The sequence below is a fragment of the Sus scrofa genome, chromosome 14 (genome assembly GCF_000003025.6).
Source record: "Sus scrofa isolate TJ Tabasco breed Duroc chromosome 14, Sscrofa11.1, whole genome shotgun sequence".
Lineage (NCBI taxonomy): Eukaryota > Metazoa > Chordata > Mammalia > Artiodactyla > Suidae > Sus > Sus scrofa.
The window spans coordinates 87,492,076-87,510,624 of record NC_010456.5 but is presented as its reverse complement, the minus strand read 5'-3'; the positions used below and the strand labels follow the sequence as shown (position 1 = coordinate 87,510,624).

General features: G+C 36.8%; 1 protein-coding gene across 4 annotated transcripts in view; it reads left to right on the top strand.

The window, feature by feature from the left end:
• The window catches only part of WAPL (WAPL cohesin release factor), a 96,227-nt gene extending 78,054 nt beyond the window's left edge, over positions 1-18,173 (top strand). For all 4 annotated transcript variants that reach the window (XM_013990453.2, XM_021073753.1, XM_021073752.1 and 1 more), the window contains 10 exons: positions 2,067-2,178; positions 2,554-2,651; positions 3,850-3,926; positions 7,089-7,264; positions 7,524-7,639; positions 8,740-8,904; positions 11,251-11,458; positions 12,498-12,586; positions 15,059-15,154; positions 15,838-18,173. In XM_013990453.2, the coding sequence (XP_013845907.2) occupies positions 2,067-2,178; positions 2,554-2,651; positions 3,850-3,926; positions 7,089-7,264; positions 7,524-7,639; positions 8,740-8,904; positions 11,251-11,458; positions 12,498-12,586; positions 15,059-15,154; positions 15,838-15,903 (1,203 nt within the window). In that variant the 3' untranslated portion in view covers positions 15,904-18,173. The remainder of the gene's footprint in view (positions 1-2,066; positions 2,179-2,553; positions 2,652-3,849; positions 3,927-7,088; positions 7,265-7,523; positions 7,640-8,739; positions 8,905-11,250; positions 11,459-12,497; positions 12,587-15,058; positions 15,155-15,837) is intronic.

The window sequence follows — 18,549 nt, the reverse complement described above, 5'->3', positions numbered from 1 at the left end:
TGTGACTCATGAGTTAACCTACCTGAACTGATCTCATTACATTACTCTTTCAGGGACTTAGAATGAGAATTCAGCAAAATTTAATCTGTTTTTATAGTGTGAATTCTAGTTCTATATTTGTTGCCTTGGACATTAACCTTGGTTTTTTTTGTTTTTTTTTAAAGAATAGAATAAAATTGTTAAATTTCTTCTAAGTAAGTAATACTAAGACTTTTGGTGTTAAGATCTGTTTTTTTTGCATTTCTGAATGTCTAATTATATTCAGATCCAAATAGGTCAGGCAGACTTAATATAAACTTTTGTCTTTTCAAAGAAAAAAAGCTTTGGGAAGAAAACCAGGGCTTTTTAGCTTTGCTAATTAAAGCATTTCTTATACTAAAAATTCCTGTTGCAGTAGGAAGCAATTGCCCTTTGTTGGGGGTGGCTGTTTTTAAGAAGAAATACAATAAAAATAATAATTAAAGGCAAATAAAGAGAAAGAAAAACTATCCTGGTTTATAAATATGATTCTGACTGTTCTGTGCTTTTTTTAGTGATGGTTCTGAATCATTTATATAAAATTTTGTCATGGTGGCCATAGGATGTGTATCCAAGCTGCTAGTCCTGCAGTGTAAAGTTTAAAACTGGTAAATATGAAAGCCTAAAAGTTACAAAGGGTTTTTATTCAGAATAGATAAGGAAATATATAGAACAATAAAAGGACAAGCAACTTTGCAGGAACATAAGGAAAGAATATTTGACAGGGGACTCACAGCAAAAAAAAGTTAACTGATAAATATTTGAAAATAAACTCAATTTGCCATAGTTAGAAAAATACAAAGCAAAGCAATAAGATATCAGTTTTTGCCAACAGACAAAAATTGAGACATAGCCATACGTTGTTCCTGGAGTATTTACTTGTTACAGCCTTTCTGGTAAATTAATCTAATATATTTATCTATAGTTAAATGCCTATACCCTTTGATTCAGCCACCTTGCCCTTGAGCCTCTATGTGGTTGTCCTACTGTATATTTTATTGAACTGGCAAATGATAGACTACTTTAAATAATGGGTTTTCTCTGAAAACAAGCCAGTGGTTAAAAACATTTATTTATTTATTTATTATTTATTTTTTTTAAATTTTTTCCTGCTGTACAGCATGGGGATCAAGTTATTCTTATATGTATAAATTTTTTTCCCCCATCCTTTTTTCTGTTGCAGTAGGAGTATCTAGACATAATTCTCAGTGCTACTCAGCAGGATCTCCTCGTAAATCTATTCTAAGTTGTATCTGATAACCTCAAGCTCCCAGTCCCTCCCACTCCATCCCTCTCCTGTTGGGCAGCCACAAGTCTATTCTCCAAGTCCATGATTTTCTTTTCTATGGAGATGTTCATTTGTGCTGGATATTAGATTCCAGTTATAAGTGATATCATATGGTATTTGTCTTTGTCTTTCTGACTCATTTCACTTAGTATGAGAGTCTCTAGTTCCATCCATGTTGCTGCAATAAAAACATTTCTTAAGCTTAAGATTATTTTGATACCAATTTAAAATTTACTTAAATTTAGGGAATTCCTTTGTGGTACAGTGGGTTAAGGATCCATTGGTGTAATTGCAGCAGCTTGGGTTGCTGCTGTGGAGTGGGCTCGATCCTTGGCCTAGGAACTTCCACATGCTGAGGGTGGGCCAATCAATCAATAAATATGTTTTACTTAAATTTAAATACCAGTTTAATTTTACTTAGAAATGCATTTACTGGGAGTTCTTGTTGTGGCTCAGTGGGTTAAGGATCTGGCATTGCTGCAAGCTGTGCAGCGTAGGTTGCACATGCTGCTCAGATCTGGTATTGTTGTAGCTGTGGCATAGGCTTGCAGCTGCAGCTCCCCATCAACCTCTAGCCCAGGAACTTCCATATGCCACAGGTGCAGCTGTAAAAAAGAAACAAAAAAGCATTTACTGTATTAGAAGAAATACTATGGGCTGGTAGCATACACTGTATTTTAAAAAAAAAGCAGTCTCTAGAGGTGTTGCCTCACAGTTACTGCTGAGAGTCATATTCATTAATGGTGCTTCTGATTTTCAGACTGGGCATTTAGCTATGGAGACATTACTGTCCCTTACTTCTAAACGAGCAGGAGACTGGTTTAAAGAAGAACTACGGCTTTTGGGTGGTCTGGATCATATTGTAGATAAAGGTATGATATACACACATAAAGTTTTTATGTATATTTAAAGCCTGAAGAAAATGTTCTGTTTACATACTTCAAAGAATCATTCTATCAGTTCGAAAAGATCTCTTCCTTTTAGCAGCATCTTGAAAATCTTGAAAATTTCCTTTTAAAGGAAAGGCCATTAATAGTTTGATATTGGAGAGTTAAGAGAGATAAAATAATTGTAATAAGTTAGAGTCACAACATACATTTCAGCATCTCACAATATAAAACTTTGAATAGTGTTCAGGGAGGTTTTAGCATATTCATAGCATGTGTACAAATGGCTTTTATTGTTAGTTAAGGGGATAAGTATTGAAGTGATGAAACATTAATTTATGTCCATTTCTTTTCTCCTAGTGAAAGAATGTGTGGATCATTTAAGTAGAGATGAGGATGAAGAGAAATTAGTAGCTTCATTATGGGGAGCAGAGAGATGTTTACGAGTTTTAGAAAGCGTAAGTATTTGATTTGGAGAAAAATGTGACTGTGAGACTGTCATAATTTATATTACATACCCACAGTTTCACTTTTGTTCCAAATTATAATGTAGTCTTTGAGCAATTGGTGTTAATGAACAAGTTAAGTGAGCGGTATAGTTTGGAAGTTTGTTGCTCCATATGAAACTTTGCATGTCAAGTTTGTCTGTATTGCCAGATGTTATTGTTCTTTCTTTAATGTGGAATTCTGCTTAAATGTATTAACTTATTTGTGGGAAGCGGTAGTTAAATACAGTTGGGTTTTTGTTTTCATTTTTTAATAAGAATTTTCTTTTTTCTTTTTTTGGTCACCCTCTGGGCATATGGAGCTCCCAGACCAGTGATCAGATCAGATCTGAGCCACAGTTGCCACCAATTCTGCAGCGGCAGCAATGCTGAATCCTTAACCCAGTGTGCCGGGCTGGGGATCAAACCTTTGTCCCAGTGCTCCAGAGATGCTGCTTATCCTATTGTGCCATAGTGGGAACTCCAGGAATTTTCTTGATATAGCCATTATTTAAGCCACATTGTTTGTAATCACAGCTTATAAAAATATTTGGCTTTGGAGAATATTATTGAACCGTATGCCCTAAGTATACTTGTTTTTCTTTTACGAGTGACTTAACCTAGTTCAATGTAGATTAGTTTATGCTGCCACTGAATTTTAAGATGCATAGACTGTGTGCTGACCAAATTGGATTAGCTAGATACTTTATTAAACATCTATGAGTGAGAAACTAATCTAGTGTGAATGAAAAGTTCCTAGCATAGATGAAAATGAAATTGTTCCTTGTCTCTTCTAGAAAGCTTCAGGTACATTTGATAAGCAGATCTAATTTTTTAAAATTCTAAATGAATCTACTTAAGAACTGTAAAATATTTGTTTACTAAGTTAGTGATTGCTCTTTTCTGACATGTAAAGTGCTTGATAATTCGTTACAGTGTATGTGTAGTACAGACTTTAGTAATTATGAGCAAGGAATTATAACACTGGCTTTTGGATTTTGTACTAAAGCAATAGCTCTATAACTTTAAGTTTAGAACATGTGGGTTGTTATTCCCTTGGATGACAAGAGCTAATTCTTTTTCATCTTGGTGTCTTTTAGAGCACTGTGTGTTGTGTGTGAATGAATGAATGTTATGGATTGCCACAAAATTTCAAAATCTTCCCTTTTAGGTAACGGTGCATAATCCAGAGAATCAAAGCTACTTGATAGCATATAAAGATTCACAACTCATTGTTTCATCAGCTAAGTAAGTTTTTCTAAAATGTTAAACTATTTATTTAAAGCATTTGGATTGACCATAAAGGCAGTGTGATTTTTATCACCTTCCTTCACAAAATACTTCTGTCTTGTTGAATTCTGTGAACCAGAAGCCCTGTAATGTAGTACAAAAATAGGAGTACAAATGGTGGAGCCAGAGTGACTTGAGTTTGAATCCTAGCTTCATAACTTCAGCCTATAACCTTGGGCAAGAACACTTAAAGGTTCTTCAGAAGGGGTTAAGAATTGTATCTACCTACCTAAAGTTGTTACTACAATAAAAATAATTAATATATATGTTAATGTATCCTGAATTATATATGATATTTTAAAAATAGTGTATATATATATAATTATTTTTAAATCTCAAAAAGATTTAAAGATATCTCTTGTATACTGTATATACTCTATATAGTACAATGTATATTAAGGAGTTTTTACATATATATGCTTGGCATGTAGTGGACACTAAGCATTAGTCCTTATGTTTATTATAAATGAACTTTACCAGCTGCTTCCTGCTCATTTATACCTGTTTTCCTCGATTTTTGTGTAGCTTCCTCTATTTCATATTCTCCATCCAACTTTCTTGACATTAGGCTAATGCTGTCACCTCATTGCATGTAAAATTTCCACATATGTCTCCAGTCCTGGTTCTAGCTTGTTACAGCAGCTTCTTCCTAATATGTCTATCCTAGTTCTTGCTGTCTCTGCCCTGGTACTCTGGCCTCGAACCTGTCCAACATAATACCATAAGGGGTTAACCTTCCCCAGATCTGTTTTGTAAAAATCCCAAACTCCCAATCTCTGTGGTTCTTTATTGTCTTTGGATATATGTCCACAGTCCTTAGTATAGTATCAGAGACCTACCACAGCTTGACTCAGGTTTATCTGCCTTTTTTTTGTTCGTTTTGTTAATTAAAAAAGAAACTGGGGGGTTCCCGTCGTGGCTCAGTGGTTAACGAATTCCACTAGGAACCATGAGGTTGCAGGTTCAATCCCTGGCATTGCTTAGTGGGTTAAGGATCCGGTGTTGCCGTGAGCTGTGGTGTAGGTTGCAGACGTGGCTCGGGCGTAGGCCGGTGGCTACAGCTCCGATTGGACCCCTAGCCTGGGAACCTCTATATGCCATGGGAGCAGCCCAAGAAATGGCAAAAAGACCAAAAAAAAAAAAAAGAAACTGGGTTTTTTTGGTCACACCTGTGGCATGTGGAAGTTCCTGGGCCAGGGATTGAATCCATACCACAGCAGTGACAATGCTGGATCCTAACCCACTAGGCTACCAGAGAAACTCCATGTTTTTTGAATTCCTATTTTGGAGAATTTCAGAGACAAAAGTAGACAGTAGATCAACCGCAATGTACAACTCATTCAGCTTGAATAGTCATCAGTTATTGGCCAGTCTTATTCCCATGTGTAATCCTATACATTCCCCTTCTATGTTATTTTGAAGCAGATTACAGATTTCATATAATTTCATACATAAATGTTTGAGTATATAATCTCTAAAAAAGGATTCTTTAAAAATACAATCACAATATTTTGATATCCTATAAATTATTAATTTCTTAATATTATAAGCCCAGTCATTAATCAAATTTCCAATAGTCTCAAATTTCTAATCGTCTCTAGTTCCCAATAAATTTGTTTTTAATCTGTAGGTTTCCCCTCCTTTTTTTTTTTTTTTGTCTTGTATTTCTAAATTTTGTGTCATACTTAGTACCCTTACGGCATGTGTTCTATTTGTTACTGTGTATTATCCTCCCTCACTGAAGAGTATTCTTGCAAATTAAATCTATTTTTTAAGACGTCTCTTGTATACTTCATGACCCCTGACAAATGGTCTTCTAAAAAGAGGTTAGGAACCTTTCTGATTAAGAACTTTGTGTCAGATGTCTGTGAAGTGGCAGCAGAGGTCAGAATTGGATGTTTGTGAAAGACCACACCTCTGGCTTTTTAACACTTTCAGTAGAACCCTGATAACAGCAGGGGTAGCCTATTGAATGATTAAATAATAAAACCCTGTTTTTCTCCCCTCATCTCCCAACAGATTTAGTTCAGTGCTGCTTAAGGCAGTAACTATAGAGTATATTTTAAAGAGCAGCTAGAGGGGGATTAGATATAGTACAGTTTTTTTTAAGGGTTTCGTGTGGTATATAATACATGAAGACAATTGACAGAATACTTCATATCTCACAGATTTTTTTTTTTTTAAAGTAATGGACATGGAGTTTTAAAGAGAGTCTTAAATACTAGACCCACCTAGAGATTACATTTCCTTGTTATTTTGGATAGCATCTAGAGAATGCTTGGATGTGGCTGATATCCTTGGACTGCCAGGCATGCCAGTTAAATGACCTCACATTAAAAAAATACGATTTGCTGTAATGTTTATGAAGTATTTAATATCTGTCTATGCAAGGTTATTATGCAGTATTAACATAAATAATGCTCTCTACCTGCAAAGAGCCTACATTCTAAATGAAAAACATCTAAATGAAATTCAGAAGCATCCAGTGTTAGCTTTTTAAGGTTTTACCTTATTTGGGGTGGGCTAGTGGTAGGTCTGTTATGTTGGAGAGATAGGTAAATTGAGGGGCAATTATAGATAGTATAATTATAAACTTCTGCATTGAGTTTATAATTTTAACTTGCTTAGAAAATTTTATATTATCAAGTTTTCCTAAAACAAAGTTTAGCACCTAGTGTGAGATCAGATATGCTTGGTACATTATTGAGTAGTTAATACATTATAACTTCTGGAGTGGAAAAAAAATAATTTAGGAGTTCCTGTTGTGGCTCAGTAGGTTAAGAACAACACTAGTATCCATGAGGATGTGGGTTTGATCCCTGGCCTCACTTGGTGGGTTAAAGGATCCGATGTTGCCATGAGTTGTAGTGTAGGTCGCAGACACAGCTTGGATCTGGCATTGTTGTTTGCATAGGCTGGCGGCTGGCAGCTCTGATTTGACCTCTAGCCTGGGAAATTCCATATGCTGCAAGAGCAGCCATAGGGGGAAAAAAAAAAAGAAAAAAAATTGATTTGGCAGAATTTATGACAGATTTAAACATTAAGGTCCAAGTAGGTAGAAAGTCTTAGTGTAACTATTTTTTGTTTAGCGTAATAGTGTACATCTTATTTTCTTTTAAGAGCATTACAGCATTGTGAAGAATTGATTAAGCAGTATAACCGTGCTGAGAACAGTATATGCTTACCTGACAGTAAGCCTCTGCCTCACCAGAATGTAACTAATCATGTGGGCAAAGCAGTAGAAGACTGCATGAGGGCCATCATTGGGGTGTTGCTCAATTTAACTAATGATAATGGTAAGTCATCTTTTCTATGTATATTCTCATTGGAAGATTGTACTACATGTAAAAAACACGTTAATCTCCTTGTTTCTTTTTGTCTTGATATAGTGATTTTAAAAGGGTTGTCATGTATTTCACTTATTCATGTATAGATTTCACTGCTTTTGGGGGCTGATATTTTTAGAACTAGCCTGGTAGCTTGGCTCAGAAATATTAAGGTCAACAATGTATTTCAATAAAGGAATAGCTATACTCTTCCCATTCCCTGTTCCAGAATGGGGCAGCACCAAAACAGGAGAACAGGATGGCTTGATTGGCACAGCGATGAACTGTGTGCTTCAGGTTCCAAAGTACCTACCTCAGGAGCAGAGATTTGATATTCGAGTGCTGGTGAGTTGAAGTGACTATTTCAGAAATGAGTACTTGGTCTATTAAGAGGAAAAAAACTTCATATTAGTTTTGGATTTAAATAGTTGTCAGTATGTTCTTAGTTTTAATTGATTCCTTATGAACTTATTGTATGAAAGAGAGCCATGAAGGGCCCTTTGTAAAAATAAAAAGTACAAAAACTGGACTTCCCGTTGTGGCGCAGTGGTTAACAAATCCGACTAGGAACCATGAGGTTGCGGGTTTGATTGAGCTGTGGTGTAGGTTGCAGACACCGCTTGGATCCCGCGTTGCTGTGGCTCTGGCGTAGGCCAATGGCTATGGCGCCGATTCGACCCCTAGCCTGGGAACCTCCATATGCCGCAGGAGCGGTCCAAGAAATGGCAAAAAGACAAAAAAAAAAAAAAAAGTACAAGAACTAAAAATGATTATTTTAAAGAGTGGTAAAATCATTCTTTGGGAAGACCATTATATTATTTTCATTTATTATTTATTTATTTTTTGCTTTTTAGGGCCACACCAATGGCACATGGAGGTTCCCAGGCTAGGGGTCTAATCGGAGCTATAGCTGCTGGCCTGTTCCACAGCCACAGCAACACCAGATCAGAGTCTTGTCTGCGACCTGCACCACAGCTCATGGCAACACCAGATCCTTAACCCACTGAGCGAGGCCAGGGATTGAACACACAATTTCATGGTTCCTAGTTGGATTTGTTGCCACTGCGCCACAATAGGAACTGCAAGATCATTATTTTATATACCGGTTTTTAACCATTTTGTAGATGGCAGAACACTGATTAGTTTTCTAGCTGGCAATAAAAGTTATGTATGTTATGTTCATTTGCTTTTTTACTTTTTATTGTCTTTAGGGCTGCACATGTGGCATGTGGAAATTCCCAGGCTAGGGGTTGAATCGGAGCTGCAGCTGCCAGTCTACACCACAACTCACGGCAACGCTGGATCCTTATAATCCACTGAGCAAGGCCAGGGATCGAACCCATGGCCTCATGGATACCAGTCAGGTTCATTAAGCCACAACGGGAACTCTCTTCATTTGCTTTTAATTCTTACCTGTGGTAACATGCGTGTTTTAATTTTTGTAGGGTTTGGGTCTACTGATAAATCTAGTGGAGTATAGTGCTCGGAATCGGCACTGTCTTGTCAACATGGAGACATCATGTTCTTTTGATTCTTCCTTCTGTAGTGGAGAAGGAGATGATAGTTTAAGGATAGCTGGACAAGTTCATGCAGTTCAGGCTCTAGTGCAGGTAAGCAACAACTTAATAACTAACACTTTCAGTTGGTTGCATCTATCCAATTTCTTTATCAGTTGTACCTTCTCTCTTCCTCTTACCTCCCCTTCTCTCTCACAAGTTCATTGAGGGGCACACTGGGTTAGAATGTGTTATCATTGCATTTTTTCAACTACTGTAATCACTCCTTAGCAAAAAGCAGAAATAAGGCACTTGTATTTATGAATTAAAAGTAGGGGGATTAGAAGTTCCAGCTGTGGCACAACAGGATCAGTGGTATCTCTGGAGCACTGGGATGCAGGTTTGATCCTTGGCCTGGGAACTCCATATGCTGCAGGGAGGCCAAAAAAGGAAGAAAAAGAAAGTAGATTATTAACAACAAATTAGGAATCAAGTTCTAGCCCTATCCCATCCAGTTCAGGTCCTCCAGTATTTACTTATTGGTCTAATCTGTGACTGGGACTGTGTACACCTAATGAGAGATAGTTTTCAAAGTATGTACATCTTCGGAGCAATTTTCTGGCTTAGGAATTGTGTCAGAATATGCATATTTAAAATTGACGTCCTTAGCTTGCTGCCCCAAGCACCATACTGTCCCTTTCCCTTTGATTTATACTCCCCCACCCCCAAACTGTGACTTAAAAAAAAAAATGCTGGACATTACAATTTTTATTTTGTCAGTTCCCAGCTACCTTTGTCATTTCCTTAAATGGCAATTTGCACATGCTCAGAAGTGATAATGAACCATACTTTTCATTTTTCAAAAGCCTCTGCTAACCTTTAATCTTTTTGACCTTTTTAAAACTAGAAGTGCTTGAACTATGTCTTTAGGAAATGATCTGCAACAACTTGGATCTTTTCCCGAGTCATAACTAGGAGCCCATCATTCTCTTCTCAAACATTTTGATCTTTGGACTTTTTTTTTTTTTTTTTTGTCTTTTGTTGTTGTTGTTGTTGCTATTTCTTGGGCCGCTCCCGCGGCATATGGAGGTTCCCAGGCTAGGGGTTGAATCGGAGTTGTAGCCACCGGCCTACGCCAGAGCCACAGCAATGCGGGATCCGAGCCGCGTCTGCAACCTACACCACAGCTCACGGCAACGCCGGATCGTTAACCCACTGAGCAAGGGCAGGGACCGAACCCGCAACCTCATGGTTCCTAGTCAGATTCGTTAACCACTGCGCCACGACGGGAACTCCTGGACTTCTTTATACTCTTAAAAATTACTGGGGACCCCAAAGAACTCTTATGTGTGCTTTTTCTATGATATTGTTTAAATTTGAAATCAAAACTGAGAGAATTATGAAACCCAAGTACTCATTCTATTAGTCATTAGAGCAATAACAATCAAATAGCAGGTAGATTCTGGACAATTCCACCAGTTGTGAGAGAATTAAAGAAGTCATCTTTTAATGTTTTTATGAATGCAGTTTTGACCTCACAGACTCCCTGAAAGGATCTTGGGGACCCCCTCTATAGATCCTTGAACGAATTTTAAGAAATATTGCTTTATATGAAGCTTAAATGTTATGTTCTTAAGGGTATTAAAGTTTATATATAATGTTTCTATTTATTCAGCAAATTTTTGAAGTCTTTACTTGGCATTTGGTTATCAGGTAGTTGTCATTAGTAACTTGGTGTTTTCTCCAAATCGTATTAGCAAATGTATAAAATGCTTTCTCTACATTCAGCACTGTGCCAGCACAGGAAAATAAAGTATGAAGGCAAGAGATTTAGTAAGACATTCCAGTGTATACGTCCATTGACAATTCTCTTTCCATTGTTAATGATACTAGTTTGAGATTGAGTTCTAGATCTTTCTCTGAGAACTTGCTTTTTACTTTCACAGGTTCTTGTCTATCTTGCTTCCTTCCAGATTGCTTGGGTGTAAAGGATTTTGTTTTAACTTTTTTCTTTGGTCTGCCCTTGGCATATTAAATTCACTGGGCCAGGGACTGAACCTACACCATAGCAGCAACCGAAGCTGCTGAAGTGACAATGCCAAATCTTTAACCCACTGTGCCATGAGAGAACTCCCCAACTCTTTAAATTTTAATTTGTATTTTTGCTCGCATTTCCTATCAATATTATCCAAATTGAGGGAAAGTGGTGAGATTTTCATTCTTATAAACAGATGCCTGCATCATCAGTAGATAGTTTAATTTTCTTGATTGAATCCCAGCAGCATTTGTATTTGGTTTGGATGTGAATGTGGAGTGAGGGCTGTTATTGATACTTACGCATTTTACCAGACAGCATGCTTCTGAGGATTACTGATAATTTAAAAGCAAATGGAACTTATATTTGGATGTGTACATGTTGGTTGGTGATCTCTTTTAATGATCTTGAAAAATGTTTATCAGCTATTCCTTGAGCGAGAACGAGCAGCACAGTTGGCAGAAAGTAAAACAGATGAGTTGATCAAAGATGCTCCCACCACTCAGCATGATAAGAGTGGAGAGTGGCAAGAAACAAGTGGAGAAATACAGTGGGTAGCAACTGAAAAAACCGATGGTACAGAAGAGAAACATAAGAAGGAGGAGGATGATGAAGAACTTGACCTCAATAAAGGTATATTTATTTTGATTGGTGTATTCAAATGAAAAATAATGTGGTTTTTCCCTGTAAAACATTTTTTTAAATTCATGTGTTGTCATATGTCATAATCTTGCTATTTAATGGCCTTGGTAGTGTAGTGCAGGCAAATCTTGTTTTGTAGGAGTTCTTCTTCACCGGCTTCCTAGCATTGAGGAGGGTATACGTGCAGTGCAGAAAAGGTCTGCTTTTCCTTCCTGGGCCCTTACTCATTTATAAAGAGAAGCAGCCAAATAATATGACCCCTAGAGATTTTTACAGTTTTTTTGAAAATTTAAGATTCTTTTGCTACCCTCACTTACGCACTGAGTTCTGTTGTCATAAATTACAGTAGTAGTTCTCAAAGTCCTTTGCCCATATTTTAAATTGGGTTGTGTTTTTTTTGTTGTTGTTGTTGAGTTGTGGAATTCTGTATACTTTAGAGACTTTAAATTCTTTATCTTTGTATTATTGATGGTGTCTTTTGAAACACAAATGCTTTAAGTTTGATGAAGTCTAACTTATTTATTTTGTCACTTGTGGTTTTGGTGTTGTGTTTAAGAAACCAACTCCTGGAGTTCTTGCTATGGTGCAGTTGGTTAAGAATCCAACTAAAGGGGCTTTGGTTGCTGTGGAGATGTGGGTTCAATCCCCAGCCCGGCCCAGTGGGTTAAAGGATCTGGTATTGCTTTGGGTGTGGCGTGGTCACAGCTGTGGCTCAGATTCAATCCCTGGTCCAGGGACTTCCAAATGCCTCAAGTTCGGCCATAAAATTAAAAAAGAAAGAAACCAATTCCTAACCTAACTAAGGTCACAAAGATTTAGTTCTAAGAGTTTTGTGGTTTTAGCTTTTATATTAAGGTCCCTCTTCCATTTATTATTTTTTGTTAATTTGTGTGGCTGTCCCAGTTTCCTAGCACCATTTATCAGTGTTGAGCAGTTTTGAAGAAAAAATGGACTATCAGAGTTGTTGGTTTCCTGGGTGCTTTTTAAAATTTGTTCATGTACTGTTAGTTTTTTGCTTTGCTATTTTCAGCCCTTCAGCATGCTGGCAAACACATGGAGGATTGCATCGTGGCCTCATACACAGCGCTACTTCTCGGGTGTCTCTGCCAGGAGAGTCCTGTAAGTAATAGTTCAGTACTGTTTTATGTATCTTAAAAGGACTCTATTGTGACCACTTTGTATCATTACCTAGTTAACTTATTTTTTATTTTTCCCCTTCATGTTAAAAACTTTCAAATATTTGGTGACCTATATAGAAGGTAGATTTCAAAGTAAGACTATATTGGGTTTATTACCATGTTATGAAAAGTCTTTTATCAGTAGATCTTTTAGTCTTTAAAAACAACCGAAAAAGAATGTATTGGGTTTGTTTGATAAGTTCCAGATTGGTAGAGGAATCAATCCACTGCTCTTGGATGAAGTAAAAGAGAGCATCATAGGGAGTTCCCATCGTGGCTCAGTGGTTAATGAACCTGACTAGGATCCATGAGGATGCAGGTTCAATCCCTGGCCTCGATCATTGGGTTAAGGATTGGGTATTGCCATGAACTGTGGTGTAGGTCACAGATACCGCTTGGTCTTTGGTTGCTGTGGCTGTGGTTTAGGCTAGCAGCTGTAGTTTCAATTTGATCCTTAGCCTGGGAACTTCTACATGCCAAAGGTGCAGCCCTTAAAAAACAAAGGAAAAAAAAAAAGAAAAACAGCATCATATAAAACCTTTGCTACCTGGCTTAAGGTGGGAAAGTCTAGCCTCAGTGATATCATCAGGGGCTCATAATTTCCATTTTTAAACTCTGCTGTCCTCTGCATGTCTGGCTCTCTTCATGGCCCTGTGCTGACTCGCTATGTGTCTCATCTAGTTAAATAATGTCCAGTAGAAGGTAGCCTCTTTTTTGTTTCTTTGGTAAGAGCAATGGTTTCTTTTCCCCAGGACCTCTCCACACCCACTGCAAAAAGTAGACTTACTCTCATCTTGGCCAGCACTGGCTCACATGCTTCTGTTTGATTTATTCACTGGCCAGGAAAATGGGATTACTATGTGAGATTTAGATCATCAAGATTTAATTAAGAGAAATATGCCAGTGTCTAGACAATTGGGCTGAATCAGCACAGAAGTGGACAGTCTGGCCATAGTCTGCTTTTAAAATGAGGCGTGTGGGATGGAAATATATATATATTAACAGAACTACCCAGGAGAAGAACCAAAGTTTAAAATGAAAGGGTTTTTTCCTCCCGTTATGAGCAAGGGCATTCAGGATGCAAGAAAGAGTGGACGTCTCTTGTATAGTAGGACAGTTCTCTTTTCTGAGACTGGAGGATTAGAAGAACAGAGTTATGACATGCAGGTTTTCTATCAGCCCAGCTCCATTTCCACATTTCTCCAATCTCCTTCCCATGCTTCAGCCTCTTGATGTATTCTGTAGTGTGTTGACAGAAAAGGATTTGATGGGATTGTTGAGGGGCTTTCACTCAAAACCCAGGATCTAATAATTTATTCTAAATGATAGACATATCCTTTTCTAGTAAGCCGTCTTCATAACACCACAACCCACTACTCTTCCTACGCTTCCCCCACCATGCTCTTGTGCCCCTTTCCTAGGAATTGGTTAAAGACATTTTAAAATCCAGCTTTCTTCTTTACCCATGCAGTTAGTTACCACAGCTGTTGCTTTTACAAGATGTTTTCCACTTTTCAGTTTATTTTTAAAATATAAATATTTCAGGATTGTAAAAACATTTAGTATTTTAGCTGCAGGATTGGATAACTCAGTCGGAGTAAAAGTGGGAGAAGGAGGTTGGTTGCAGATCTCTTAAGAGGGCAATATGTATTTTTTCCTCCCCTGCTTCTATCAACAAAAATCAACTCAGAAGCTTCCCTCTTCCTTCCCCTCTTGTGGCCCAAAACATGGGGCAACATATTTTCTTTTGTGTTTTTTATTGTAAGTGGGCCTCCTTAGAAGAGCATTTTTAAAATATATTGAAATAAAACTGTTTTTCCTTGTAACAGATTGGTTTATGTATCTTGCTGATAATAGAAACATCTTCATCTCTCCTGGCATTGCCTACATTCTCCTTCTCATGGATGACACTAGATTACCTTTGAAAAGATGTAGTTAAATTCTAGCCTACATAGGAACATGAAGAATTTTCTTAAACCTTTTTCCTTATGTTCCTAAGCAGCTCTGTGGATACGCTCTAAGTCTGCACTCTTTCCTCCTCTTGTCCTAATTGTCATCGTTGTGTTGTGCATCCCCACTGCTTCCCTCAACAGCACATTGTTATTTGAGGCACTTTTCTGTGCATTTACCAAAGTAAATATCCACACAAATGTTTCTTTGTAGCCTTTGTCAGCTTTACCTTTTTCCTTTCTTTCTGAGGATGGGATGGTGATGGGAATGGACATACACCCGCAACACAACACAATCTTACAGAGTTAAAGAGTGTGGAAAATGAAATTGCATATTAACCAGGGAGTTCAAGGACCTTGTAGAATTTTGGAACAAGATGTGTGCCAAAACCAATGGCACAGTGCAAGGTTCAAGTTCGTGTTTTCTTTTGCCTGACTAATGCTCCTTTGATCCGTTTCCTCAGATCAATGTGACCACTGTGCGGGAGTATCTGCCAGAAGGGGACTTTTCAATAATGACAGAGATGCTCAAAAAATTTCTGAGCTTCATGAATCTTACCGTAAGTAGCTTCTATTGTAGCTTCTGTGATTTTAAATATGATGAATTAATGACAGTAGAAATACAAATACTGTGGCCATAGTGATAAGCAAAAGATGATTCTTTTAGTAATTGTTTATTTTTTTAAGATAACTACAAATTATTATGGCCGATGTATTGATGCTATATCATCAAAGCCACAATTTAATCTCATTTTGTTTTGTTTTATAGTGTTCAGTTTAGTAAAGCTAAAGAATATTTTAACATCCTCACAAAATAGTCTGTTTATTGTGACACAAAGGTTCCTTAATTCAAGTAAGATTTTAATAATATCTTTAACTCAGCATCAAACAAATCACAGTTACAGTAAATAGATCATAAAGGCAAGAATAGAAAATTTAGGATGGTCTTTAGTAATATAAGAGGGTAACAGTATGTTTCAAGTCCTATTTCATGGCCATGTGTGTACTCAGGATGATTATTTTATAGGCCTCAATGTACTGCGAAGTCTTCACAAAGCACAGGCCATTCTATCTAATCTGAAAAAAGCCCTGTCTATGACAAAAGGACAAATGTAACATTAACAGTTGTGTAAAGCTAAAGAATTAAAGCTTTGATTCAGTCCTTTCAGTACTTTTGAAAATTTGTCAAATATTAACTGTTACTTCCTCTCCTCCACCCCCGCCCCCATCCTCCCCTTTTCAGTGTGCTGTTGGAACCACAGGCCAGAAATCTATCTCTAGAGTGATTGAATACTTGGAACATTGCTAGCTGCTTTACCTTTGCTTCAGGTGCTCGGCAAAGCTGGAGCTATTCTTAGACAAAGAAAAGTCACGAAAGAAGTCCTTGAAGATATACCAAGAACATTCATCAGTATCATTCATATTTGGATTTTAGGCCACCTGATTTCTTCTTCGTCATGCATTCTGCATTTGCTAAATGACAGTTACTACATCAATCTGCAACTATCAAAAATGAGGGAAAAGGTTCAGGCTGTTAACATTTCCATGCAGTATTTAAATACACTTACTTTGGCAGAATTTATACTATCCCCTTGTTCTCTTGCTTTATTCTGGGCAAGTTTTAAGGGGAAAATTTGTGCTGCTGTTAGTGCAACTGCTGTGTATGTTGAGCCACTGTTGTCATGCCAGCCAGGTGCAAAGGCAGCTTAGCTACTGAGGTATTGAATGTTCTGAGGACATTCTAGACAACAGCTTAGTTCCTTTTTCAGGCTCATTTGCTTTTGCTTTTTTGTTGAATGATTCCAATCGTAAATAAAGCTTTTAATAATTTTGTGAATTTTTTTTGTTGTTGTTCCCTGAACTACTGTCTATATTTAAAATTAGATGGAATCCAAAGACACAAGGGATTAATAGTATATTTTTTTATTCTTGATTTGGTTTGGGTTGTCAACTATTTTTCATCTTTGAGATCATGACCATATTCATTATCATACCATAATGAGTCATAGCTGTAGACTCAAGAAAACAAATAACAGTTTGAGGGAATATTATATAAGATGATGTGCCCTATTAAAGGATGAAGCAAAATAGACAAGCCCAGGGTAGTTTACCCTTAATGCTAGGGGAGGCTCTTGAAACATGATTAAGTTTTGAGGGAGGACTCTCTAGATATATTTTCTAATGTTCACTACAATAAATATAAGGAAGCTAAAACACCAATGTGGAATTCATGTTTCCAGATAACATGTATATTCTTCTATAAGAGTGACAGGATCAAATGCATAACGTAAAGCCTTAAATTGCTGGTTTAGAGAAGATCCTTTTTTAAAAGATTCTTTTAGTTCATAGAATTGTGTTGTTTGGAACACACGAAACACATTTAATTATATTTAATTTCACAACATTGCAAATTTTTCTTGTATTAATTATTGTTCAGACCACTGGTTATGCTTTTTTTTTTTTTAATTGATTGGGCCTGAATACAGGCTTTCCAGAGATTTCATTTAATACTTTCAAATACCTTTCAGGTAATTATATCATGTTTCTTCATTGGATTTGTAAAACTTGAAGCCATAAAAATATTAGTTTGGTGTGTATTGGGAAAATAGCTAAAAGTCTAATTTTTACCCATTTAGACTTTGTTATTTCCTTGTATAAAGTGACAAATCGGGGCTCTTGGATCAGTGCCAGCTGTAATGTTTTTTTTTAATGCAGTGGCTGCCTTCTCTTGTCTTCCTATTTTTGATAATGCAGATTGTTGGGAAATCTATAAGGAAGTAACTGATTCCAGTCAAATTGTTTTCTTCCTCCTACCCACCCCAACCCCCACCCATCACTTTTAAGAGCATAGTATGCCAGTGTAACTTGGGAAAGACTGAGGTTGTACTTGCCCTGAGTATAAGAGCTAGCTTAGCAAACTGTTTTAAAAAGCATATTGGTAAACAATATCCATAAAACTGAATTAAATTATTTTAAAATACTGATATTTATTAATCATTGGATTTAGGAAAAGGAAGAGATTTTAGTAAAACCGACTTGTGGCAGTTGGTAAGGGATATTTTAAAACATTTGGATAAGAACAATCAGGGCGAACTACATTTTTCTGTTACACTGGTAATCATTTGAGAATTGATTTACCTCAGTGTTTAACAGTTTTTTGTTTTGTTTTGTTTTTTAAATAATAAGTAATTGTCAAGCACTGATAGAGATGCAGATTTTGGTGGGGGCGGGGGTGGGGGAGAAATCACCTCACCAATTGCAGTGCATTTGTGTGTTTTTAACCCTCAGAGAACTCTGCATTTTAGGGTACTTGAGGCTGACTTGCAAATTAACTAAAGTTTTAAAGTAACCTTTTTTCCATTGTAAATATTTCTGTAAATACTACCAATTGGAAATTAGAAGGTAGAGTACTTTTCTGAATCCAATCCTATTTTTATTTTATACAGTATTTCGCAGCTGTGATCTTTGGAGCAAAAGCCAACGGCAGGAAAAAAAAATAGTTTGTACCAGTTTCATGAAGTATGTCTTTGGGTTTTTGTAAATAATTTTAACTCAAATAAAATTGCTACTTTCAATACACATGTTGTCTTTAACATAAATCTATTGAACTATTTTGGAGGAAGAAGTTTCATGAACTTGATAGAACTGACCTATGGGAAACACGATATATCATTTAAGGGAATTTCACATGATTTTGTTTTCACTTTATCAGGAAATTAAAACATTGTAAAAAACAGGGTAGAATACTGTGACAATTTTAAACATGTGGGATAATATCTTTTCATATCACTAAGGGCATTGGGTTTGGGTTACTAACAGCAGATCTCTAAAATTGTTTCCAAAACTGGTATTGTTAATATCGTGGTAGGTAGTAACTAATAAGACAAGGGGAAATGGAATAAACTTATGGGATCATTAACGTGTTTCAAGTAAGTTTTTTCCTTAGAAGGCCAGA